Source organism: Pelobates fuscus, chromosome 4 (assembly GCF_036172605.1).
Source record: "Pelobates fuscus isolate aPelFus1 chromosome 4, aPelFus1.pri, whole genome shotgun sequence".
NCBI lineage: Eukaryota > Metazoa > Chordata > Amphibia > Anura > Pelobatidae > Pelobates > Pelobates fuscus.
The window spans coordinates 58,302,867-58,328,280 of record NC_086320.1 but is presented as its reverse complement, the minus strand read 5'-3'; the positions used below and the strand labels follow the sequence as shown (position 1 = coordinate 58,328,280).

Here is a 25,414-nt window from a genome sequence, read left to right as displayed (position 1 = left end):
TCTGGAGGACTTAGCGGTGTTCGCCTGTTCGCGTATCCGTTTTTAGTTCCATGCGGTTACAGGCAAACACCGCTGTTCGTGTGCAAGATGGCCGCGAACACGTGTAAAAGTCCCGAAATGGCGGCCACCTATTCCGAGCACAAAGAATTCGTATGAAATTATCCGAACGGCTGCATAGACAAAAATGGTACTTAGAGATGTACAATAAACGAAGGCTTCTGTAACATTATACTCCCACACTTTAACCACTACACAAATGAACCCCTCGGTAGCCCATGATGCCATATGGGTTGGGGTAACTGATCAAAGCCGAACTTTAACAAGTGTACACTTGGAAACGTATAGAGATAGGGGGAGGTGAGGGGTGTAAGCACTATGTTATTGCCGGCTGTTCTGAGGGGGGAACGGGAGGGAAAGGGGTGATAAGGATTGAAAAGGAGGGATGTATAGGAGGGACAACTGCAAGTGGGAACATGGAGTTTTCATTTAAAAAAAACCAAATAAAAAAAAACCCAGAAAAAAACATAAGGTCGTGCAAGAGTATGGCTGTGGCCCACCCTGTGGATCCCCATGGTATAATGAGTGATTATTAAAAGACAAAAATACATATTCCGCAATATAAAACATCTTTATTATTAAAGAAAATAAAAGATATTAAATGCTCACTTAGTCCATCTCCACTAGAACTGCTGCCATTTTGTGGAGAGGACATAATTTGCAGAAGGGCAGTTCCTTCAGGAGACTGGAAGAGTGCATTTGACACTTGATTCTTAGATATTTCACCTTTGTACCAGGCTTCAACAGAGGCAGATAATCAGTTCAAAAGTTCTGTTTCCAGTTGCTTTTAAAAGCTGCGTACATTGCGTAGTGGGGACTCCCCCCAGAACAAAAATCAATTTCAGAATATCTAATCATTGGTATTGGCACTCTAGTGAAATATGCAATAAATGAATTTCAAAGGTTAGAGGACAACATAGAACTTGCTAAAGAAAACAAAAATAAGAAGAAAAAATGTGCATGTGTAGTGGTGTGACGGATATTGCGTGGAGCAGTATTTTCTTACAACGCTGAGGATATCTCTGTGATAGGCCCAAGAATGGCAACAGCTTCAATCTCTATTCTCGCACCCTTAAAAGAAAAGAAGGAATTTTCAAATTGTTAATATAGAAAGTATAAATAAATGGAACCAACCCACAGATATATTTCATTGCTCTTACAGAAGATACATACACTGAAAGAACTAATACCTTGGGACCTGTCCATGTTCTAATTTCACCAATTAAACAAGAGAATATAAAAAGCAACAAAAACAAACACTTGGCCAATTATTAGTTTTAAATAAATAGTCAAAGTCACAAGTGCCCTCCCCCCCGTTTTACTCTTAGTAGTAGTATACCTTTTTAATCCATTACTATTTTCTCTGCAGGAAACGGCCATTAATTGCCAAAGACACAGGCGTCAGTTATGTCCTGACTCTGTGTGTATACCCTTATATCCTGTTAGTTGCATATGTAATGTCATCCTCTGTCTATATACACTCCCAAAGTGCCTTCAGTATGATATCTATCAATATGTAATAAATGATTTTATTTTGGCTCTTCCTTATCTTTTCTATAGCACTGTACAGTATCTACATATCTCTTCTGGTGGATATTATGCTTAATAAACATATTCTTTACTGATATACAGTGCCTTCGCTATCCATCCATTATCTACTCTGTCTTATTCCATATCTTCCTATTGTATCAGTCTACTTGTCTATCTAGGATTAACATTGGCACGAAGGAGTGGAGAGTACAGGTTTAGAAAGGGGTACAACATATATATGGGCAAGATGTAAACTGCAAAACACGGGAACTGGGGATGTCCGTAAGCATAGGGACCACAGAAAGAGATTTGCCAAAGGTCCCATCAATATTAAAGATGGCCCTGTATACCTCCCCTACATGTTTTCCAAATGTCCCATATAAAGGCGTTTCTACATACAAATCAACCCGTGTTAAATTTGGACTCTTCTGGCATCTACTCTCGGGAACAGGGGCTGCTGTTGGTGGAAATTTCCTGCTAAGCCACTGAAGAGAAGTAACAATACTACCTACCCCATTCCTTCATTCACTTGTGTATATATAAGGGCTAGATTTTGGTTACAGGTCGCAAATAAAATTCGGACTTACTCTTGGCAATGCAGCAACCTGATATGCAGCTCTTGCTGGATAGTTCTTTTGGAAAACTGGAAGAAAAAAGAAATAATAATAAAAAAAAAAAAAAAACATTTTATGCAAATCAGTAATATGTTCGCAGTTGCTACGGATGGAGAGCAGATGGACCATCTATAGGAGCTCTCCTTTGCTCTCCTTTATCATTCTATTCCTTGGCTTTGGGTCTATGCCAGAGAATTGATTGACAGATGGGAGAAAAAACATTTTAAAATATGTTTTTCTTCCAATCTATACATCTGCTATCAAAACTGCTAGCACAGCGTATACATAAAATGTCAAAACCAGCAAAATTAGTTTCTAACATGGCAAGTGCTTTTAAATCCTGCTTATATACAGTTAGTATATTGCTTATTCTACCAGGAGGGTCTTCAGAATTCTGCAGTATTTCAATGGTGATAATTTTCCAGTTGTATACTTTGTGGTGCTCTAATCTCATCCTCATATCATCACAGCTATGTACACAGACACGCTTCTTTAAATTAGGTCGTAACAAGGATATTTAGAGATTTAAAAAGGAGGAGGTCAATAAAAAGCATTGAACTTACAACCAAAGTGAAAATGTAAGGGAGTAAAAAAAAAAAAAATATGAAAAAATAAAAATCTCCAACTCAACTAATTTTGCACATGGCTGGCAATTCGCTGGTTAATGAATAATTCCCATCTAATCTTTCAGGTGCACTTTCAAGGCAAGTGTTTGTGAATAGTCACACCTAAACAAATTGAATGATGCATATAATAATGATACAAGGCTTTAAAAACAGCATTTCGGAGGTATTTGTGTTGATAATCTCCGAAACACACTGCTATAAAACTTAATATTACCTTATCAGAAACAGCGGAATACTCACATTGTTTGTAAATTTCATTAACATCATTAAAGTCGTTCATGTCTGCCAACAGAACCGTGGTTTTTACAACTGAAATAGACGTGAAAATTATGAGAAAAGAAAAAGGGGGAAAAAAAAATAAAGACAATTATAATTTCATAAAACCTAGAGGAAAATGAATACATTTCAAGCAACACACCAAAATATGTGAATTCCGAACATTCATCTAAACCGAGGACGTTCATACAGCTGTTGGAGTATATTTCTCAAAATTTGAATTGTAGTCGGTAACAGATAGCAATCTAAAGACATGTTTAAACTCCCACTACAGGCACATCCTACTCACCATTAGAATAGTCGCATCCCGCTGCTCTTAAAATTTCTCCCATATTCACCAAAGCCTGGTGTAAATAAACAGATAAACTTTAAGTTTGCAGATTTTTCTTGATTGCTTTTTATTAAAAACAATAAAGATATTGTTTATCTTTTGCTTTAGTTGGACAATAATGAGTGACTGATTAATCTTAATGTGCACGGATTGAGGTAGTATGCCGACTACCTCTACCAGCAAACCGGTTTATATTCTACCAAATCAATTCTCTGCTGATGTCACTCCTCCTCGCTGGAGGGAGGTCAAAGAGGAAGGTCAGCTGATGGAAGAACATGGGTGGCACAGAGGTGGAGGGCTGTGCCACCATTGGCTGGTTGACGCCAGCATGCTGTGTGTACTGGCATCAGATGCTGATATTGCGAAGAATTAATATTAGCCAGCCCGGAACTGTTATTCTGGGATGGTTAATGACGCCAAATGACTCTGCCAGAGGTGGAGTTACAACTTCATTAGCAAACTGGTTGATCTCTGCAGCATTTCATAGCGAAATATACAGACTCCAGACACCATGACCACTTCAAATCACTGAAGCGATCATGGTTCCTGAAGAACCCTTTAACCCCTTAAAGGACCACTCTAGGCACCCAGACCACTTCAGCTTAATGAAGTGGTATGGGTGCCAGGTCCAGCTAGGGTTAACTAATTTTTTTATAAACATAGCAGTTTCAGAGAAACTGCTATGTTTATCAATTAGTTAAGCCTTCCCCTTTTTCCTCTAGTGGCTGTCTCACTGACAGCCGCTAGAGGCGCTTGCGTGATTCTCACTGTGAAAATCACAGTGAGAGCACGCAAGCGTCCATAGGAAAGCATTATGAATGCTTTCCTATGCGACCGGCTGAATGCGCGCGCAGCTCTTGCCGCGCGTGCGCATTCAGCCGACGGGGAGGAACGGAGGCGGAGAGGAGGAGGAGAGCTCCCCGCCCAGCGCTGGAAAAAGGTAAGTTTTAACCCTTTTCCCCTTTCCAGAGCCGGGCGGGAGGGGGTCCCTGAGGGTGGGGGCACCCTCAGGGCACTCTAGTGCCAGGAAAACGAGTATGCTTTCCTGGCACTAGAGTGGTCCTTTAAGGACCAAACTTCTGGAATAAAAGGGAATCGTGACATGTCACACATGTCATGTGTCCTTAAGGGGTTAAAGAAAGCATAGAAGTTATAATAATGATGGAATAACTCATGAGAGCTGAATTGGTTTTTGATTGCACTGAGAAATACTACAATTAAGACATGGAAGTTGCATTATATTTTGTTAAATTATGCAATGCAGTTTGAAAAAAACCAAAAAAAAACACATTACTCTGTATGAACAATTACACATTTCAACCAGTGAGATATTGTTTACCTGCTTTGCTTCAGGCTTAACTCCTCCAGCCACAACTTGTCCGCTCAAAGGGTCCATGCCAATCTGGCCAGACACGTACATGGTTTTATCCACCACCACAGCTTGGCTGAACAAATGAAAACAGCATGTTACACACTTACAGTGGGTTCCCCAATCTCTTTAACCAGTCAATCTTCTGTTTATAAGTGATTGGTTTTGTTACACTGTGACAGGGACTGTCAAAATATATTAAGACCTAGTATTAATAAATAGTAATACTAAAAATGTTTAATCAGAAAGGATACATTGAGACGTTCTCTTATCTTTATATGTCCTTGAAGATATATGTGTAACTGAATTTTACTTATCTCCACTATCTTAAAATATGTATTGGTGAAATGTAAAAAAGTTCATTAAATGTAGACATCACAACCTCTTTATCCTACTACTGGGCACCTGTAACTTAGCTCCCTGTTAATCATAGTTATATATCCTGCCCGTTTCACCAATGAGAATGCTTACTGAGAAGAGGAGAAATTTAACAGTTTCCCCCCCAATATGTTTCCTGTGAATTTGTATCAGAATTCCATGTGATAGTTTCTCCCATTGAAATGACTGAGTAATATCTTCAACCACATATCGCAAAGTTGACATATAATGGGAAATCTGTTTAATGAAAGTGCTTAAAGCAGCACTGTTAACACCTTCAGACCTTCCCACTCCCAACAATTTGTATTTCATTAAAAGAGAATTTATATGAAACACTCATATTGACTGTGTTGGAATTTCATTGACAAAATGTCTGAGTATATTTCAGACACCGGATACTTCTAGATACTGGGCATTGCTACTGCTGTCTAGAAGTGTAAATCCCGTAGCTGTCACCAGTGCAGGGACTTGGCTTTATCTCTTGCGGGATGCTCCATAGGCCTAATTGCTGTACTCTCGCACAGCTCTGCCTTCAACACCTGAAGAAAACCCATCAGAAGATGATGGCGAAACCCATGAGGTACATGTTCAGGTAAGTCCCTGCCTCCCAGGCCACTGGACCCCCGGTGGTGCTGTCACAGTCGGGGGTCTTTGCAAATTCTGTAAAGTCCCGAGATGGTGACAGTGCTGATTTAAAAGGGAACAATTCCTGGCACTGCAGGTCCCCTCTCCCTCCCACCCCCCAATCCCCGGTTGCTGAAGGGGTGAAAACCCCTTCAGTAACTTACAAGAGGCAGCGACAATGTCCCACGTCGCTGCTTCTTCCTCCGCCGCTGCTCCTCCCATTGATTGCGTCGGCCGGTGGGCGAGACTGATCCCGCCCACCGGTTGGGGAGACCTAATGCGCATGCTCCCCATTCAATGCTTTCCTATGGGGAAATGAGCGACGCTGGAGGTCCTCACACAGCGTGAGGACGTCTAGCGACGCTCTAGCACAGGTTTCCTGTGCTAGGGACACGGAAGTGCCCTCTAGTGTCTGTCTAGTAGACAGCCACTAGAGGTGGAGTTAACCCTGCAAGGTAATTATTGCAGTTCATAAAAAAACTGCAATAATTACAGCTGCAGGGTTAAGAGTAGTGGGAGTTGGCACCCAGACCACTCCAATGGGCAAAAGTGGTCTGGGTGCCTGGAGTGTCCCTTTAACAAATCCTATTAGCCAAGATCCTAAAAAGCCTGTTGCCATTTTTTAAATTTACATATAGGAGACCAAATGACATGAGTGCACTGCCCTCTGGTGGGATCAGTTAATAAACAGATGGTATAAGTTCCCTTTGTAAAGGCACAAGCCAGCTAAAACTTGTTAGATAAGTGAGCAGAAATTAACCAAAGGCCAGCAGAGTTTTGTCTGTTCTCCATGTTTATTCCTGGAGAGTATATGAATATACATACTGGTTAATGCTCCGGAACATGTTGATCAATGATTACAACTAAAAAACAAAATATATATTTCTCTAAAAAAATATTTATGGGATGTTGCAGGACATAATAAAGCACATACTTATTTGAATGCTGATAAATATACTCGCACATAGTTCATAAGGCATAGATGTGATTTTGATGATTGGGAGGAGATGAGTAACAGGACATGATATGAACTGTTTGGGAGAAATGTCAGTCCTCTATAAACTTTACTCTTGGACAGCGAAGGTTGTAAGGCTTCAAAGGCTTTTGAATTTGTCTAAATTAAGTGTATATAAATAACATCTATCATTTCGCCAATACGATGACAAGCAGTAAGTCTGCTGCTCTCAGGATCTGAATAATTTAACGTATACCCATCCAGACCCATCTACGGAGAAATACAGCCTACGTGGATTTCTGGTGTAGTTGTCCTTTAATTACAAGGTGCCATTTGACACATTCCTCCTTACAACAAAGGTAATGTTGTGTAGTAGACTAGCTTATACTTTCTATTTTAGATATATATTTACAGGATGGTTCCATTACAGCGCATTTAGTATTAAAACTAGTTTAATTAAAGATGGTCAGTGTAACGGACCGTTTCAGCAGACAAGGGGTTAAAATCGTTTAGGTGATAATCCCCTTTCTGAGACACAGGCACAGCTACTGCAGAACCCCAAACTCCCGAACTGGATACAAAGTAGCACTCCAAACTCCCGAACTGGAACCTCACGAATAGCTGTTAGCAGCTGAACAGGAAAAGCACCCAAGCAGCTTACACTCCTGGCAATCAGTCTCCAACAGCATAGAGTGAATCCCCCCAATAACGAGACAAGGCTCCGTGTTGAGGGTCAAGCAGTGGTCTCAGGTGCTGGCACACCCAGCCTGGTTTTTATTACAGTCTTTTCAAATACAGGACCACCCTCAGGGAGGTATAAAACAACCAATCACATATCAGTTACATCCCACATATTCCCTCCCCTTATCCTGAGAGGAAACTCAATTATACATACAGTTAAACATACTTTCTACCCAACTTTCATAACTCTAAAACCATAAATCACATTCACATAAAAATTACATATTCACAATCAATCCATTCGGGGGAACAACATATTAAAAAATGGCATGAATCAGACCAGGAGTTCAAAAGTTAGTAAAATATCTTTTGGGCCTTGGTTGGCACATGGCTATCTGGCTCAGACCGGTTTTACAGAGCCCTCTTTCCTGGAGACAATGGGAAAATAATCCAATTATATCCAGGGATAGAGGCAGACTCCATTGAGCACATGGTTGCAAAAAGACATAAAATACACAAGGTTACATTTACTACATAAAATAAAGACATGCAACATATCCCCAGATAGCTTAGGTCTAAGCGCATATTATTGAATGGCGCTCAGACCACACACATACAGTTCAATAGCCATGGAGTTAAAGTCTTTCCCATAGTCTTTCATTATATGAATGGGCTCCATGGCATAGCTATCTGGGGTATCACCGCTCACACAGGGCAATTACCGAATGACCCCACTGTATTTAAAGGGCCAGAATGAGTGACATGCACTCTGTTAGGGCCGAATACGGTTTTTAAAGGGCCCAATCTTCCAGGGCCATAGTCCAAAGGCAGCAGGCGGGCAACCAGGCTTCTCCAATGCAACGTGGCGAGATTGCTCTCGTCACAGTCAGTAATCACTAACTGCCTGGCATCGTTATGACATTTCTATTAATAAACGTATGAAGTATAACTAGTGGGTGTAAACATGAAGATAAAAAAATTGCAGTTTTACTAGGAAAAATGTCACATGTTGCCGGTTAAATTTATACTAAATTTATACTTAGTTAGGCATTTTAGTAGCCTTCTTTGTTTTTTGTATTTTTGTAGTCTGAGTGCGCTGCACTACTTTCTCATTCATGTTGCCGGTTAAAGTCCAATTCTAATTTCTCTAAAATCTTATATAACGATAGGCAGAGGGTTCATAGACATCAAGGATCAGGGAAAACCACCTGAATTATAATTTCTGTCCTTAAATATACGGGATTATTTACTAAACTGTGAACTGAAAACAAAATAGCAAAATGTAAACAAAAAATAAATAAATCCTCCAACTCGTCTATAGTGCCAGATTGGTTACCGTATTTTAGAGTAAAGTTTGCAACTCAGTGTTTAGTGAATAAACAGAATGAATGTTCTATTGTGATAATTGCTAATGTCCGAAGGCCCACTAGAAAAACCTGTAGGAGCTGGATGAGGGAGGAGGGTACATCCTGGCTGTCATTGGATAACAGAGTGCTACTCCCCCTGCATCTTGTTTTAACTTATTTAGAGAGTACCGGGTAAAAGGTCTTCAATAAACATGTTTAAAGTGAATTGCATCTATTTGGAAGCACAGCAGTTAATGATTTAAACAAAAGGATAACTAATTATATGATACACTATATAACTATATAACTAGCTAATGGTTATTCTTAGACACAGAAAGCTTTGAGGCTGGAGTTAACACTATAAATGCTGATGAACTAATGATGAATTCCTTAACACTCTGTCACTCACAGAAATAAAGAAAATAAGTTCCACCTATACAATAAAGAAGTGCACATGGGACCATTACAGTTTGTGACAATTATAATTAATTGCTAGTTTTTTTGTCTGCAGATGGCCAGAAGTAAATGAAGAAAATAAAATAATATTCCCATTACTTGTAATCATAATTCTCAATATAAAACAATTTTAACAGGCAACAAACTTACTAGTCAAACGTATTCTATAAAATAATAACATTGCCATAGCAACACGAGTTGTGGAGAACTGACATTAAATTGCAAATTATTGTCCAAAACAGCTCAACTGGAAAAATTATTCAACTATGCTATTTTCCAGGTCAAGTATTTGGTCTACAATGTGCAATTCTCTCGACAATCCTCTACAATTCCTAGTTTAATGAACAAGTTCACAGGAGGAACTTGGAAAATATTAATGTACTGACTATCCCTTCCAGAGGTGTCCCACATTGGCTCTCCACCTGTCCCTGGACAACATTACCCATATTTCTCTGTCGAACACTGACTGCTGGCATTTGCGGTAGATTTACCAAGCTTGTGGAATGAACCACCTGTTGCTTTTTGCCATATCCACTAGACAGTAAATATATACACACAAGCTAAATTTGTCCTGCCGGACATAACCAATCTCCGAATGTTCTATTTTCATTATGAAGAAACCCGTTTCCCACTTGTCTCTTTATTTAACAAGAAGATGGGAAAGGAAAAATTGCAGGTTAAAACAAAGAATATGACTTAAAAAAAAGAATGGGAGATGTTCAGGAAGAAGGAGAAATCTGAAATATGAAGAAGAGAGGGTAAAAAAAAAAAAGTTAAACAGGTAAAGGGGCACTCCAGGCACCATAACAACTTCATTTAGATGAGGTTGTTATTGTGTCCAAACTGTCCCTTTTAGGCAAAGGTTGCAGGCATGGGCGGAGATGGTATGGGGTTAAACAGAGTTAGAAGTAAAAAGAGCATGGGATGTGTTGATGGATGAATAAGGTACAATGGGTAAGACTAGATATATATATTTTCACGTTAAGATAATTTTTTTTCCAGCAGCTCACATGTGACACAACTAAAACATTAATTAACGTCTACCACTGATTTCAGTCGCTATAAAATAAAGTTGCAGTATGCTTACCTATAGACATCACTCCGAGCAGGTGCATTTGGTGTGTAAATAATGCGTCTTAATGTAAAAGACATGATTCTGTACAGAACGTCTGCAGTGGATTCCTCGCTGTCTGATTTAAACAGCGGCTATGATTTAACCTTTGGTATTGTTGACATAAAAAAGGAGTCACCCGGTGTGGTTTATTCCAGATAACTTCCCATTCGTTCATTATCATCAATAAAAAAAAATAATATCAATTTGGGAATTGTTTACACTAAAAACAAAGGTGCCTTTTGCAATGTTTTCTGTACACTGTAGAAATAATATTTGATAACGATTAGCAATGTACAGTCTGCGCTGGCCCTACTCTAGCCACAGGAAATAAATATTATTAACAAGTTGAATCTCAATCTGATCACAGAAGAGACATTATAATACATATTTTGTTTCCACTTAGAAAGTGAACTATACACTTATTATTATTTTTGTTATATTAGTTTATAATGTTAACTAGTTTAAAGAGCATTTTTTTCACTACAGTTCTTTTGAAACAAATCTCTAGTTAACCACAGCTAAGACACTTCAAAAACACATTTCTTATTTGTGTGTCATGGTTATATCTACTCTAAGTGCCCCAAGTCCTTCTGCTACATTTTGTGTAATGGTTCATTGAACAAAACACTTACATAAAAATACTATTTTCTTTCTACCTGCATTCTCATGCTGCCAGCCTTATAGAACAAGAGATTGCAATTGGGGGATATAAGAAATAAAAGGCATGTAATAATTCCCCCCCCCCCCCTTCCCTTACTTTTATAGTTCACAGTTAACCTTAAAAAAAAAAAAAAAGTGGTATAAGAAAAACAAAGAGAACAGCTGCTAAAATTGCTGATTAGTTATCAGTTAATATTATTTAATATTCCAGGATTAAACACCATGCTGCTGGATCTATACACCCTCCAGGTGGATTTTAAGACTAACCATGTTTGCTTTGAGTACTCTGCACTTTATGGGTAACTGTGTGTGTGACTCAGTGACTGTATGGCTAACAGTAAAATCAATACTTAGTGTTTACCTGTAAGGTCCTATGGCACCTGGAGCCTTGCTGGTGGTAATGATCCTCCTGATGATTCCAGCCATGTCTCCTGAATGAGGACCTTGCTCTGCAGATCACACTGTGCCCCCTGGCTGCTAGGGTGGCAGGTACACCCACTGCGCATGCGCACAACGCAGAACCACAGGGGAAAAAGGCATTGGTCAGGTTCCAGAGCTACGCCAGTGAACCCACCAATCAGATCAGCCGTACGGAATCGAGAGTGAGGCTTGCAACGCATCCTCTCCCTCCACGTGGTGTGAGCTCCATGGCCACTTCCTAGAGACCCTGGGATGCCCGTGTGTAGCGAGGCTGTTGGCATAGGAACACGTCCCATCATTAGTAAGGTAGATGTGCTGTTTGTGTCATTCATGACTGTCCATCAGGTTACTCCCTAAAGTGAGCTTTGTGGGGTTAATGAGAAGTGGATTTCAGATTGTAGGCCATCATGTAAAAATATCAGGTTAAAACGAAGAATATGACTTAAAAAAAGAATGGGGGGTGAAAAGGGAGATGTTCAGGAAGAAGGAGAAATATGAAATATGAAGAAGAGATGGTAAAAAAAAACTTAAACAGTTAAAGGGGCACTCCAGGCACCATAACAACTTCATTTAGATGAATTGTTATTGTGTCCAAAATGTCCTTTTTTGGTATGGGTTAAATAGAGTTAGGAGTGAAAAGAGCATGGGGTGTGTTGGATGAATAAGGTACAATGGGTAAGACTAGATTTATATATATATATTCACATTAGGATACATTATTTACACCAGCTCACATGTGGAATTAGGGTTTTTTGATGGTCCATTGTTAAAGGGCCAGGGTAAGCAGCATGGCTACTGCAACTCAGCCTAGGAATTATGTTTCCCAGAATTTCGATTTAAGAGCTTTGTCACTGTAACTCTCTCCAACACAGCAGAGAGCCCTCCCTCTTTTTCCACATTGATAAAATTAGGATTTACACTAATGCATTATTATTGTCAATAATTTCCAGTCTGTATAACCTAGATTATCAGAGAATGCTGGGCTAGCTCACTGCAACTGCTTAGTCAGTCAGTCAGTCCCTGTAGTCCAGGTAGAGAAATTCATAATAAGGAATAGTAAATGCTAAATAGAAGGGGGTGGGGGATTCTCTGTGTTTAGGAGAAAGCCCAATTCTATTTTATCATACTGTTACTAAATGGTTTGACAAAAAAAACAAAAAAAAAAACAGGACAGCACCCAGAAATTCTTGGCAACATACTCACTACATTGCTGGTTATATAGCTTACAGTGCCTATCTAAATGTGATTTATGTTTGGATTATTTTTCCATTTTTTTTTTTTTTTTTTTTTGGAGGGTAGGCAGACTGTAATTCAGACTTCATAGTCAACCAGTGTGTATTATATGCACGTGCCACAGCTTGGCATGTGATATCAATCATTGTGATCTGCTGTGATGGTAAAATGAGGTTGCATGCATGCTTGTGGTATGTTTGAAACTAAGCATGTTAAAGTCACTCTCTCACCGTCTGGGGTCTTTGGATAGTTTGCAAAAATCCCTGACTGGGGTATTGCTGCTAAGAATCCTGTGGTCATGGGAGGCAGGGAAAGGTGAGTATTACTTGCGCATGAGTGAGAGTACAGCATTGAGGTCTATGGAGAATCTTGCGCGACCGGAGGATCCTCCATAGAAATAGCTTATTTTTTTATTTGTTTTTTACAACCTTTTTGTCAAGTGGAGGAAAATACTGAGACAAAGTTGTCCCTACCTTTCTATTCTGTCTTATACTTATTCTTCATATGGGGTGACAGCTGCTTTATACTGTCACTTTAGAGATATTGAGGACATGGTTTCAATAAACTGGTGCACAGCATAGTCATTTTCTGCTACAGCTGAAGTGGCATTTGCAGAAAATCATTGTCAGGTATTCAGCGACTCCCTTGTTATTTAGTCCAACAAGTCAAATAAGCATTTAATGCAGATCTGTCAATTATGGAGGTCTTTGCATATTTTGCAAAGACCTCAGAAGGAGACGTTTCCAGTTAGTGTCCAGTGGCCATGGGGTGCATTCAAAGGTAGGTTTTACCCATAGTTGTCCCTCGTGGCTGCTACTATCTTCATCTATAGGACCCTCTCCAGCCCTAGGCGTTTTATCTGATTATATCTTTATTAAATACTAAGAAGTGACACTGTCGGTTTAAAAGTAGAATTCTTTTGGCTGAGCAAGCAGGGTAAGATGCTAAAAGGCAAATGGGCATACATATCCAGCAGTGATAGTGGTAATCCAACAAAATGCTTTAAACATAAGTGTGTGGATTTTTTTTCTCATACTCTGTTAGAAGCATTGTTTAAAATACATTCAGGATTTGTTTTCTTCTTTGTAAATTACCTGACATGGTGTTGCTGAATGACTTGCTTTGGGAAATGCCCACAATAGGAGCCAATAATCACAATAATAATTTTGTTCTATTTCCCTTAGAGATGTCTACTGCAAAAGAGAAAAAATATGCAAAGAGGATGCGCAATCAGCCATCCAGTGTGAGCCTAACTTCCGATGTCACTCCTGACCGTGGCAGCAGACCTGCCGAACATGGGTCTCGAGGAAATGTTCACTCACACAGAGGTATTTGTACTACAGATATTTGGAAACACATGTTATGTGACTTGGGAAAAAATAGAATTCTTGGATCCCAAGGTAGTTATACATTAACAACATATTGGCCTGAAATGCATGCTGCTGTTTTCTACAATACTATAATTGCTGACATCTATTTTTTTATAGCATAATTATAAGTGACTCACATATTTAATGATAATGAATATTGCGATAATAGTTTATTGCGATAAGAATTTATCCAAATGGTTGTTAAAGCTCTTTGTTTCCTGGGATTAGCATGAGTGTTGTTGAAGATTGTACTTGTTATGTTGCTGTTTTTTTTCACAGTATAATGTAAAATGACTTTCACAGATATTGAAATATTGTGATTGTTATTAATAGTGAAAAAAGTTACATTTATGTAGAACTTTTCCCCTCGTTGGATCTTTTGCGATTTTTGGTTAGCTTGAGTGTTGTATGTATAATGTTTTTACAAGCACACATAAAAATAACATTTTATTTAGTTTTCCTTTAACTCTTAAATTACATTGGTGGATGGTTGCTCAGTAAGTGTGCAAAGGAACTCTCCTGGCACCATAATAACTGCAGTGCTCTGTAGTGGTTATGGTGCTCTGAGTGCCTTGCCACTCCCCTCTATGTAAATAGTTAAACCATTTCCTAACACTTTGACAACTGACTTTGGATCCTCCAGGCGCCAGTCACCAACTTCATAAGATCCAGAATCTCTGTGTATCTAGCTAAAATCGGCAGCGCTAACCTTATGGTCTCAGCCTGTAAGCAGGCCCTGCAGGGCTTAAAGGACGAGATTGGCGTCTGGTAGGCCCCAGGAAAGTTGTAAAACTGTTAGCAAACAATTTACACTGAAGGGGTGCGAATTCAATCATTGCACCATAACAACTACAGCACACTGAAGTGGTTATGGTGCCTGGAGGATTCCTTTACTTTATCATGAGATCATTTACATGTAATTTTAATTTTTTTGACACATGGATAGTACGTAGTAACTACTTTGCTAGACTTGGCCCTTTAATGATCTTCCTTTTTATGTCCTATAGTTTTGGAAGGCACCTTAGTAAACAGGAAAAATCTGATACAATGCCTTCTATTTTATACAGTGAGGGCTAGAGCATTCCCTGTCTGATGATGTTCTATATGGATAGTTGCACTATGACCGTTACAATCAATTTTTCATCTTTTTAGATAGTCACCCTGGCTCCTCCGGACAGCACCAGAGGTATTCAAATCAATCTCCCTTCCAGTCAAGAGGAGGGAGAGGCAGAAGTGGACCAGCTGACGCACATCTCGTGCCTAAATATATAACAGGTACCTGTATAACATTAAGCAGTTCATCTCACATTGTGAGCCCAAAACTCCACAGGCTGCAGGTTTTAACTGAAAGTGTAACTGTTTGTATCAAGTATTCTAGAAAGATCGACACACACAGCTGCATCTTCTTTTATGAAATAATCTAAAATAATAATTTTTAAAAATGCATTGCACAGTGTTAAAGAAAAGTAATTGAAAGCCGTATTGTGGAAAACCAATATTAAAGGATCACTATAGTGTCAGGAAAGCAAACTTGTTTTCCTGACACTATATAACTCTTAGGTCCCCCCCTCACCCTCAGGGCCCCCTTCCCGCTGGGCTCAAGGGGTTAAAACCCCTTCAGCCACTTACCTTTATCCAGCGCCGGGTCCCTCGGTGCTGGTGACCACTCCGACGTCAGCTTCTGAGCGCACGCATTCAAACCGTCCATAGGAAAGCATGTCTTAATGCTTTCCTATGGACATTCTGCACGCTGAATATGATTTTCGCATCCCGCGTTGCAGAAGTGCCTCTAGCAGCTGTCAGGAAGACAGCCACTAGAGGTTGGATCAACCCTGCTATGTAAACAGAGCAGTTTCTCTGAAAGGGTTTAAACCTGGGGGACTTGGCACCCAGACCACTTAATTGAGCTGAAGTGGTCTGGGTGACTATAGTGTACCTTTAAGGAAAAAATTACACTGTCAACAAAAAAGGATAATAAAAAAAGCAAGGTATAGGCATTATTTGTTTTTCATAGACTTTAATGTTGTTTTGGTGCAAAGTGCCTGTACCAACTTCTCTGTAAACACCTTTCTCTGAAAAGAACAACTTTGTCTCTCGGTAGCCACTAGAGGTGCTTCTTATTATGGTCTTGGAGTAATTCCTGGACTGACATTTGGCTGCCTTATTCTCAGTTTGAAACACCTACACTCTCCACGTAGAGATGCATTGGTATAATACATCAAATGAGAAGATGTTAATTGTAGCAGTGAGCTGCTTGCTGTACATGCACAGTAGGCCCCTCATTATTTCCCTATGGAGAAGCATTGGATTGGCTGAGATTTTCGTAATGATGGTCTCAGTGAGGGGTGGAAATGAGACCACAATGAGGGATAAAAGGTGAGTAAAATGTAGGCGTTTTCACTTTTAAATGTGGAGGTCATTACATCAGATAGAACAAACATATAGTTAGGAGTTCATGATGTTTTGAACAAATACAGTAACTGTAGAGTTTAAAACCGAAGGGGAAACAAGTGCAGTATCTGGATAATTTATCTATGAATGTTCTATGCATATCCTACCTACCCACTACACAAAGTATATTATATGACTATAGGATATGTTATTCCCCTTGGAAGGCCCAGTCATTTTTCAGGTATTGTTCAATGACATTGTGCAAAAGAGAACAGTTGTTAAAGCAGTATCCTATCCTAAGAGGTTGAAGAGATGCCAGTGGGGCCACTACACCTGCACGATTTCTCGCAATAAATCTTGGATGCAGTTGCTGAAATGTCATGTTCTGGGATAACCTTTTCTCCTCCTCTGATCTCCGCACCATAGGGACTGTGCCCTGCTAACCCTGATCTTACAGTCCTCCCCAGGGTGGCATAGTTGCTGCTCACAGGAACATTTCAGTCAAATTTTAATGACTCAGCGCAGTATAACATACTACGTTTATTGTGGCTATAAATTTTATTGTTTAAAAAAAAAAGTAACCATCATGTTTTTTTTTTTTTTTTAAATAAAAAAGTGATAGAACAAATGCAGAAATATATCTGGCCTTCTCCTTCTTATCTCTCTATCCTATGTCTGTCCCTATCGATCTGTATGTGTTTGTATGTAGAGGAGGTGCCGTGTTTGTATGTAGAGGAGGTGCCATGTTCCTCTTCAGACCCTGGCAGCTTTCTCTCCCATTAGTGCGCATCACATGTTCTCTCAGGTAGTGGGATCTTTGGATGTTCTAAGACCGAGGGATCCTACATAGATAATCTCCCTCATGCACAGCAAATGTTATACTCAACGTCTGCAGATAGCTCACAAAAATGCCTGATCCCACCAGTCACCGAGCGCAGGGAAATGAATCAATGTGCATTCCCTTACTAACCCAACATTACATTTTGCCGAGTTGAGGCTTGGCTCAGGAGCTCAACTCTAAGTGCGTTGATCTGTTTTCAAGCTGTTGGCGTATTTTCTTTAGAAGCTGTCGTTAAAACATCCTAAGTTTAATTTTGACAGAGCTGGCCATAAAACCAAGTTACATAACACTGTAATGTACTGATTTTCTACAATATCACTTATCCTCAGGACATCTAAAATTTTCAAGAAGCCCCCCTTGTATTTTTCATTCTCTGTCCCTTCTTGTATTTTTGTATTTTTTATATTTCTCTCTTTTGTAAACCTACTTATCGTGCGATTTTACTTTTACAGCGACAATGTTTGCTCAGGCCCGTGCAGCTGAAATCAATGCCATGGTTAAAGCCGTCTCCCAGAAAACATCAAACTGTTTAGTTTTTCAATCGTTACCCAGACACATGCGCAGAAGAGCCATGGGCCACGACATAAAACGATTACCTAGGAGATTGAGAGAAATTGCTAAAAAAGAGGTAATTTTGTAACTTTGCACAACTCGCAGATTTTTGTGGTTTAGCAACAAAAAAAATTATCAAGTTACTCCAACCCTTTTACCTGTGCTGTTTTTTGGGGGGAAGGAGGAGGGGGGAAGGTTTTTTTTTTTTTTTTTTTTTTGGGGGGGGCATTGCTATTTATGTCCCCCCACCCAATTGTAATGTCAAAATAAAAGATTTAACTTACCTGGTATTCCACTTCCCCCATTATTATGTCAACATTTAACTTGCCTGAATTCGAGCACCAGGCAAAGCTCCCTGCACTGGTTTTCATGCTTCTGTCAATGTCACCGCTGCTTATGGTGAAGAATTTAATTGGACCATTCTAACAGCTCAGAGCACATGCACATACTCTGTGCCAGCTGGGTAGAGTAGGAAGTAATACGTAAAATAAATAAATAAAAATAATAATTTACAATGAATACCAGGAGGGAGTGCACAGAGGTAAGATCATGGCTCATTCTGCCTGTCCGCGCACTGACAGATATAATTTTTGCACAGAGTTGACATTAGGCAGCCTGGAGTAATCATGTGTGACATTGGTGTAACAAGCCCCCTGGACAAAAGTGCAAATATCTCTATATGTGCAGCGGTTCAAGTACAAACTGCACATAAATACCACCATGATCACTTCTGAAAGTTGTTGGAGTAACCCTTTAAATTGAACAGCTGTATCTCGGTGTCAGTAGAAACCTGAACATGTATCAGAACGAATCCTGTAGAGTAGGATAGACGTGTTTTAATCTGCCTCACCTTATATATATATATATTTGTTTTTCCTTTCAAGATGGAAAAAACTGTGCATCAGAAGAAAGAACTATCAAAAAATAAGTGTCGCAAAGCAAGAAGACGTCATGGAAACCTCGTTATGGAATTCAACCGCAGGCAGAGGAAAAATATCTGGTTGGAAACACATATATGGCACTCCAAGAGATTTCATATGGTGAAGAAGTGGGGATATTGCCTTCCAGACAGGCCGACAATGAAGAATTACCGGGGTTGTTACAGAGCGATGACAAACCATTGTCTTCTCCAGGTATTTGGGGTTTTGTCCTTAGGGGTGACTTCTTCCTTTATATGTGTCTTCCCTCTCCGAAGTTTGTTTCTTCTGTAATATAATATTTGAAACTAAGTCAGTGTGTGCCTCTCTGGAAAAGTCTACTACAGTTAATGGGTCTGTATGAGCACCATAAGAACTTTGCATTATAAATTAGAGAATACGTTTAGAACCACAGCAATTAAAATCACTGCTGCCTTAAGCTACCTCCTTGTTCACACTCCACAAAAGTAGAATTTGCCCATGTTGTGCATGTATCGTCTTATGTTATGAGTGGTACTGCTTCTAGGGATAAACTACGTTTGTCGCAAATTTATCATGTCAATTTTCCAAGCAATCACAGGCCCCCTGTTTGTTAAAGGGTTACTCTTTCTGATTTTTGAAGTGGTCATGATGGTAGCAGTCTAATGTGCATTGTTTCAGCTTGCAATATTTCACATCCAGAGATATTGGTAATTGTATGCCATGGGCAAGTTGCACCCCCAGAAAATGTGACTTTAGGCAGCCCTGAACCAACAGAATGTCAATTCTGTTCATATTTTACGTCTGCCATTAGAATGCTCTTGTCTTCCCTCCCCCCGTCCCACACTGGTAGCAGCCCTTCCCTCCTCTCTATCCCGTTCGGTATATTTTTTTAATGCCCTCTGAGCCAGTAAAATGGTCAATCAAAGACTTCTCTATGAGAAACCTTTGATTGGACCTTGGCACTGCTCATGTGATGTCAGATCAGGGCGTGCCAAGCAGTACCCGCTGCTGAATAAAGGTAAGTAAACGTTATTTTAAAACTCTTTTTTTTAGTGTTTATGTTGGGAATGGGGGGGACCTACAGAATAATACCAATAGAACCTATTTCTTATAATGGCAAAAAAAGAGTTGAAGAAACCCTTTAAAGAAATTGTGCAGTTGCTTCCATTTACTATAATCTATTATTTTTTTATTATTATTATTATTATTATTATAGGATCTGTCTTATCTGTGCTGTCTGGAGTTGATTGGGGAAGAAAATGACATTTTGAAGTCAATGTCAAGACTTTGTAGTACAGACACAGGTAATATTGTCAACTGACTGGAAAAACAAAACAAAAAAAAAATATATATATATATATATACTAAATACACAATATCATGAAAAACAATGTTTTATTTATGAATTTAAAAGTTGTGTAATGCAGGATTGCTCAATGCCGTAAATTGTGCCGTGTGTATTAAACACGGTTTAATATCATTTTACGTAAAAGGTTCCACAGAGCTTTTTTCCTATGGAGATTCTTGATTTATTCCAGACATATTAATATTTACACAATATGAAGCAATTTTTAAAGTGTGTTGTTTTCTGGTACACCGTAAAAATCCCACTTTTTTTTTTTTTTTTTATTGCACTTTTTCTTTTAAGGCCCATCTTTTGCTGCTGCGCAGTGTCTCTCTGGAAGACGCCAAGGCTCTCTAACGATGTACAAAGCTGATAAATATCCTGAAGAAGCACTGGGTCCTGTTACTTTTATCTGGAAACCCAAGGGTGCACAGTGTGTACCATCTGGACAGAGACAGCTGTGGATTTGGATGCATCCTGCTATGAAACAGGTAGTGATACTATTGTAGTCTCCACAATTATTAAATCAGATGCTGTCATGCATCTTCCTGAAATTAAAATTCAAAGTCTTTAATTAGCTACGTTGCTGAGAGCCAGCTGCCTTCTATCATTTATTATAAGGTATCGTAATGCTGCATGGATTCACTTGATTTCTCTTTTTTATTCTTTAGTTTTCATACGATAGGTATAGCAAATACATTTCAACTTTTGGGCTTGCGCAGAAGCCAATATTTAAGAGAACATTCTTGGAAATACAATATGTAACATGAGCTTACATGACAAGCCTCTTTTTAATCCCTTTGTGCCTTGCCTCCCATCGAGGATTTTGTGTTTAATCCAGGCAATTTAGCTTAATAAGGAGCCCTAACTCTACTCAGGCCAGTTTCGTCTTTAGGCATCCTCGTTTCTCCGACTGTGTAATCATGCCTGGGCGAGGAAAAAAATACAAATTGAGAAAAGAAAAAAAAAAGAACAGTACCCCTGTAAACCAAGGGGTGAGAACAGACATAAGCAAAGAGGGTCGAGGAGCTGTGAAATGAGAAGAAGCAAGACAAGAGAAAAGGAGAAAAGTCGAAAGAGAGGAGGAGGAAATGAGGGAGAAAAGAGAAGTAATATGAGAGAGGAGGGAGTGCGGGGGGGCGAGCGAGGCCTTTAGAGTCTAGGTCGCCATGGGGGCTCTGTATTGCTGGTCCCCAACTTTACTACTTACCGATCCCTGTCAGTCACCACTGGAGCCCATTAAACTATTGTCCCATGGTTCCCAAACCCTCTGGAAAGTTACAGTCGTCCCCTTTAACCTTGCCGTCAGGTCCAGGGCCGGACTGGGAATTAAAAGCAGCCCTGGAAAAAAATTATTTACCAGCCCCATAATGCGTCGCGCCAGCATAGTGTGCAGATACAGAGTTAGAAAAGATAACTTAAAATTATTACTCCAACGTGAAAAAAAGCACATATAGGCTTAAAAAAAAAGAGTGCAGATTTATTTTAAGCAGACGTGCCTTTGCATATAACCAATGTTTCAGTCCAACTACCATGACATATTAAGGAAAGCTTGGTAATGGGACTGAAATGGTGAATGTATGTAGGGCACAACTGTAAAAAATGACGTTATCTTGTTTATTTTGAGGTCCTGTGGGTGCACTCTTCACTTTAAATATGTTATTGTGCTGGATTATGCACCTAGCAACAAGACTGGGCCAATATCTGCTTATTACATATTGTACATATCAATGACATTTCTTAGTGTATTATGCATATATAAATGTACATTAATATGTGTAAATATAATAGGCATAATTATATATATATATATATATATATATATATATATATATATATCTCAGTGGCGGATCCAGAGCCTGATCTCAGGAGGGGCACCTATAGATTATTTAAAGAAATAATCCATGCACAATAACCACTACTGCTCTGTGTAGTGGGTATGGTGCCAGGAGTGCCGGGACCCGCTCCCAGAGTAAGTAGTCAAACCGTTTAAGTACAGTTTGACAACTTACCTGGGGTCTGCTGGGATATGGGGCTGTAGTAGGGTATAGGAGCAGTGGTGCAATGTGTGAGGGGTGAAATGTGTGTGAAAGGTTCAGTGTGTAGGGTGCGTGGGGCAATGTGTGTATGGGTGGCTGTGTGTGTAGGGGAATGTGTGTATGGGGGTCTGTGTGTGTGTATGGGGGGGGCAGTGTGTGAATGTGTATGGTGTGTGTGGGCAGTGTTTGTATGGGGCTAGAGTTCACTCTCACCACTTGGACCACCAGGAATCCCTGGTGGTCGCGGTGGTGAGAGAGAACTCTAGCCCGTAGCTCCAGGGCTAGAGTTTCCCTGTGGCACTCTCCCTCCCCCTCTGTCTCTCTCTATTCACCCCTCTTTCTCCCCTTGTGTCTCACTCTCCCCCCTCTGTCTCTTTATCCCCCCTTTCCCTGTGGCACTCTCCCTCCCCCTCTGTCTCTCTCTATTCGCCCCTCTTTCTCCCCTTGTGTCTCACTCTCCCTGTGTCTCACTCTCCCCCCGTCTCTCTCTCTATTCACCCCCCCTCTGTCTCTCTCTCTATTCACCCCCCCTCTGTCTCTCTCTCTATTCACCCCCCCTCTGTCTCTCTCTCTATTCACCCCCCCTCTGTCTCTCTCTCTATTTTCACCCCCTCTGTCTCTCTCTCTCTATTCACCCCCCCTGTCTCTCTCTCTCTATTCACCCCCTCTGTCTCTCTCTCTATTCACCCCCTCTGCCTCTCTCTATTCACCCCCCCTCTGCCTCTCTCTCTATTCACCCCCCCCTCTGCCTCTCTCTCTATTCACCCCCCTCTGTCTCTCTCTATTCACCCCCCTCTGTCTCTCTCTATTCACCCCCCTCTGTCTCTCTCTATTCACCCCCCTCTGTCTCTCTCTCTCTATTCACCCCCCTCTGTCTCTCTCTCTCTATTCACCCCCCCTCTGTCTCTCTCTCTCTATTCCCCCCTCTGTCACTCTCTCTCTATTCACCCCGTCTCTCTCTCTCTATTCACCCCCCTCTGTCTCTCTCTATTCACCCCCCTCTGTCACTCTCTATTCACCCCCCCTCTGTCTCTCTCTCTATTCACCCCCTCTGCCTCTCTCTCTCTATTCACCCCCCTCTGCCTCTCTCTCTCTATTCACCCCCCTCTGTCTCTCTCTCTATTCACCCCCCTCTGTCTCTCTCTCTATTCACCCCCCCGCTGTCTCTCTCTCTATTCACCCCCCCTCTGTCTCTCTCTCTTCACCCCTCTGTCTCTCTCTCTTCACCCCTCTGTCTCTCTCTCTTCACCCCTCTGTCTCTCTCTCTCTTCACCCCCTCTGTCTCTCTCTCTCTTCACCCCCTCTGTCTCTCTCTCTCTTCACCCCCTCTGTCTCTCTCTCTCTTCACCCCCTCTGTCTCTCTCTCTCTTCACCCCCTCTGTCTCTCTCTCTCTTCACCCCCCTCTGTCTCTCTCTCTCTTCACCCCCTCTGTCTCTCTCTTCACCACCCCTCTGTCTCTCTCTCTCTCTTCACCCCCCTCTGTCTCTCTTCACCCCCCTCTGTCTCTCTTCACCCCCCTCTGTCTCTCTTCACCCCCCTCTGTCTCTCTTCACCCCCCCCTCTGTCTCTCTTCACCCCCCTCTGTCTCTCTTCACCCCCCCTCTGTCTCTCTTCACCCCCCCTCTGTCTCTCTTCACCCCCCCTCTGTCTCTCTTCACCCCCCCTCTGTCTCTCTTCACCCCCCCTCTGTCTCTCTTCAACCCTCCTCTCTCTCTCTTCACCCCCCCTCTGTGTGTGTCTCTCTCTTTTCACCCCCCCCCCCCGTCTCTCTCTTCACCCCCCCTGTCTCTCTCTCTCTCTTCACCCCCCCCCACTTCCATCCCCCCCCACCCACCTGAGAGGAGTCAGGGGGCCGGCCGCATTGCACGCTGCAGCCTCGCCAGTCCGGCAGCACTGTTAATGCTGAGGGCTGAAGGGGGAGGGAGGAGCATGTCTCTCTACCATGCTCCCTCGCGGTTCCCACAATTCCCAGCACGGATGCTGCTGGTTATTGTGGGAACCGCGAGGGAGCATGGTATAGAGACATGCTCCTCCCTCAGCCCTCAGCATTAGGTGTGCCGCCGGACCGGCGAGGCTGCAGCGTGCAATGCGGCCGCCTGCCGGCCGGCCCTCTCAAAGTGTGTGCCACCGGACCGGCCACCCGGTATCCCGGTGGGCCAGTCCGGCCCTGGTCAGGTCGTCCATGATTCTGCATTCTCTTATCCTGGATATCACCCCTCGAAATTCCGGTCCCCCAGGTGAGAGCCATGCCGTTGCTATTGCTCTGCGCGCGCTTAGAGTTATCGTGTGTACCAGTTTCTGCTCTTTTTTTTAGTCCATCCCTCAATTGATCTATTTAACAGGTAGATCCATGGGTCCATAACCAAAGGTTTGCCAAACGTCTGTTTCAGTAAGTCCTCTACTGACTTCCAAAAGCTGTGTATCTTCGGGCATTCCCACCACATATGGATGTACGTGCCTCGTAGTCCGCAGCCCCTCCAGCAATCGTCTGTATCTATCGTACGCATTTTGTGTAATGTCACTGGAGTAGTATACCACCTGAGCATGGTTTTCCATGCCTGCTCCTGTAACGTATAACACATATGGAAGTGTTCTTGTTTGCTTCCCATATCTCCTGCCACTCAATTCCTTCCAGTTCCTCCCCTAGGTCCGCTTCCAATTGATCAGTGTACTTCAATCTACCCCATTCTTTAGTTTCGGTGCTAAGATGGGCATATAGAAGCGTGATCATGCTTTTGGGGGCGGTTCCATCCATACATAATCTCTCGTAAAAAGATAGCTTTCCCTGGGCTGCTGTTTTAATATGGGGTCTTCTAGCGAAGTCTTGTATCTAAAAATAATCTGCAGGGGTTAAATGGTTACTGTGTTGGAGTTCTTCGAATTTTATGACTTCCCCGTTTCTATACAGTTGACATTAATTGTTTTGTTTCTATGGTTAGAGTCCTCATGGAACTATGTCCAACCCATCTATAGAAGCAGAATAAATCCACCGTGGCTTTGATCCTTTAACTTTTCTATGTTTCCCTAACTATTTCTCACTTTTATATCAGCGTTGCGGATAGACAGTTGAACAGTTTGACACTTTCAATGTTTGTTTTTGTTAAATGGGGAGTCTAGTAGTCAAAGTTAAAGGTAAACTCTCTAATAATAAGCAACTTTTGATGTATTGATCATTTTTACTGTTACATTTTCTGCTTTCCACTTTGTTTATGCAGCCCTAGCCACACCTCCCATGGGGAAGCACACAGCCTCCATGGAGAAAAAGTTTTATTATGATACCACACTAGAGGCTGTTGCAGACTATAG

At 41.1% G+C, this 25,414-nt stretch overlaps 2 protein-coding genes across 3 annotated transcripts in view; one reads left to right on the top strand and one right to left on the bottom strand.

The window, feature by feature from the left end:
• Positions 1 to 609: 609 nt before the first annotated feature.
• Positions 610 to 11,524, bottom strand: RIDA (reactive intermediate imine deaminase A homolog). Of its 2 annotated transcripts, none has more exons than XM_063450302.1 (6): positions 11,379 to 11,524; positions 4,774 to 4,879; positions 3,393 to 3,447; positions 3,068 to 3,136; positions 2,175 to 2,230; positions 610 to 1,128 (listed from the first exon to the last, which is right to left on the bottom strand). In XM_063450302.1, exons 1-6 carry the CDS (start codon positions 11,441 to 11,443, stop codon positions 1,060 to 1,062), a joined length of 420 nt encoding a protein of 139 aa, XP_063306372.1. In that variant the 5' UTR covers positions 11,444 to 11,524; the 3' UTR covers positions 610 to 1,059. The 2 variants fall into 2 exon arrangements, with proteins under 2 accessions (XP_063306372.1, XP_063306373.1); XM_063450303.1 differs by lacking the exon at positions 11,379 to 11,524 and adding an exon at positions 10,331 to 10,462.
• Positions 11,525 to 11,654: 130 nt separating this feature from the next.
• Positions 11,655 to 25,414, top strand: part of POP1 (POP1 homolog, ribonuclease P/MRP subunit) — a 39,175-nt gene continuing 25,415 nt past the window's right edge. The window contains exons 1-7 of the mRNA XM_063451214.1: positions 11,655 to 11,743; positions 13,855 to 13,998; positions 15,193 to 15,315; positions 17,725 to 17,900; positions 18,709 to 18,957; positions 19,940 to 20,027; positions 20,372 to 20,559. Coding sequence (XP_063307284.1) covers positions 13,857 to 13,998; positions 15,193 to 15,315; positions 17,725 to 17,900; positions 18,709 to 18,957; positions 19,940 to 20,027; positions 20,372 to 20,559 — 966 coding nt within the window. The 5' untranslated portion in view covers positions 11,655 to 11,743; positions 13,855 to 13,856. The remainder of the gene's footprint in view (positions 11,744 to 13,854; positions 13,999 to 15,192; positions 15,316 to 17,724; positions 17,901 to 18,708; positions 18,958 to 19,939; positions 20,028 to 20,371; positions 20,560 to 25,414) is intronic.

Excerpts from the sequence above, each read along its gene's own strand:
- RIDA (XM_063450302.1), bottom strand. The coding sequence starts at position 11,443 with ATGGCTGGAATCATCAGGAGGATCATTACCACCAGCAAGGCTCCAGGT. Across the intron at positions 4,880-11,378 it reads GGTGCCATAGGACCTTACAG|CCAAGCTGTGGTGGTGGATA; the intron begins GTAAACACTAAG and ends TCATTTGTTCAG. Across the intron at positions 2,231-3,067 it reads TAATGAAATTTACAAACAAT|TTTTCCAAAAGAACTATCCA; the intron begins GTGAGTATTCCG and ends TTTTTCTTCCAG.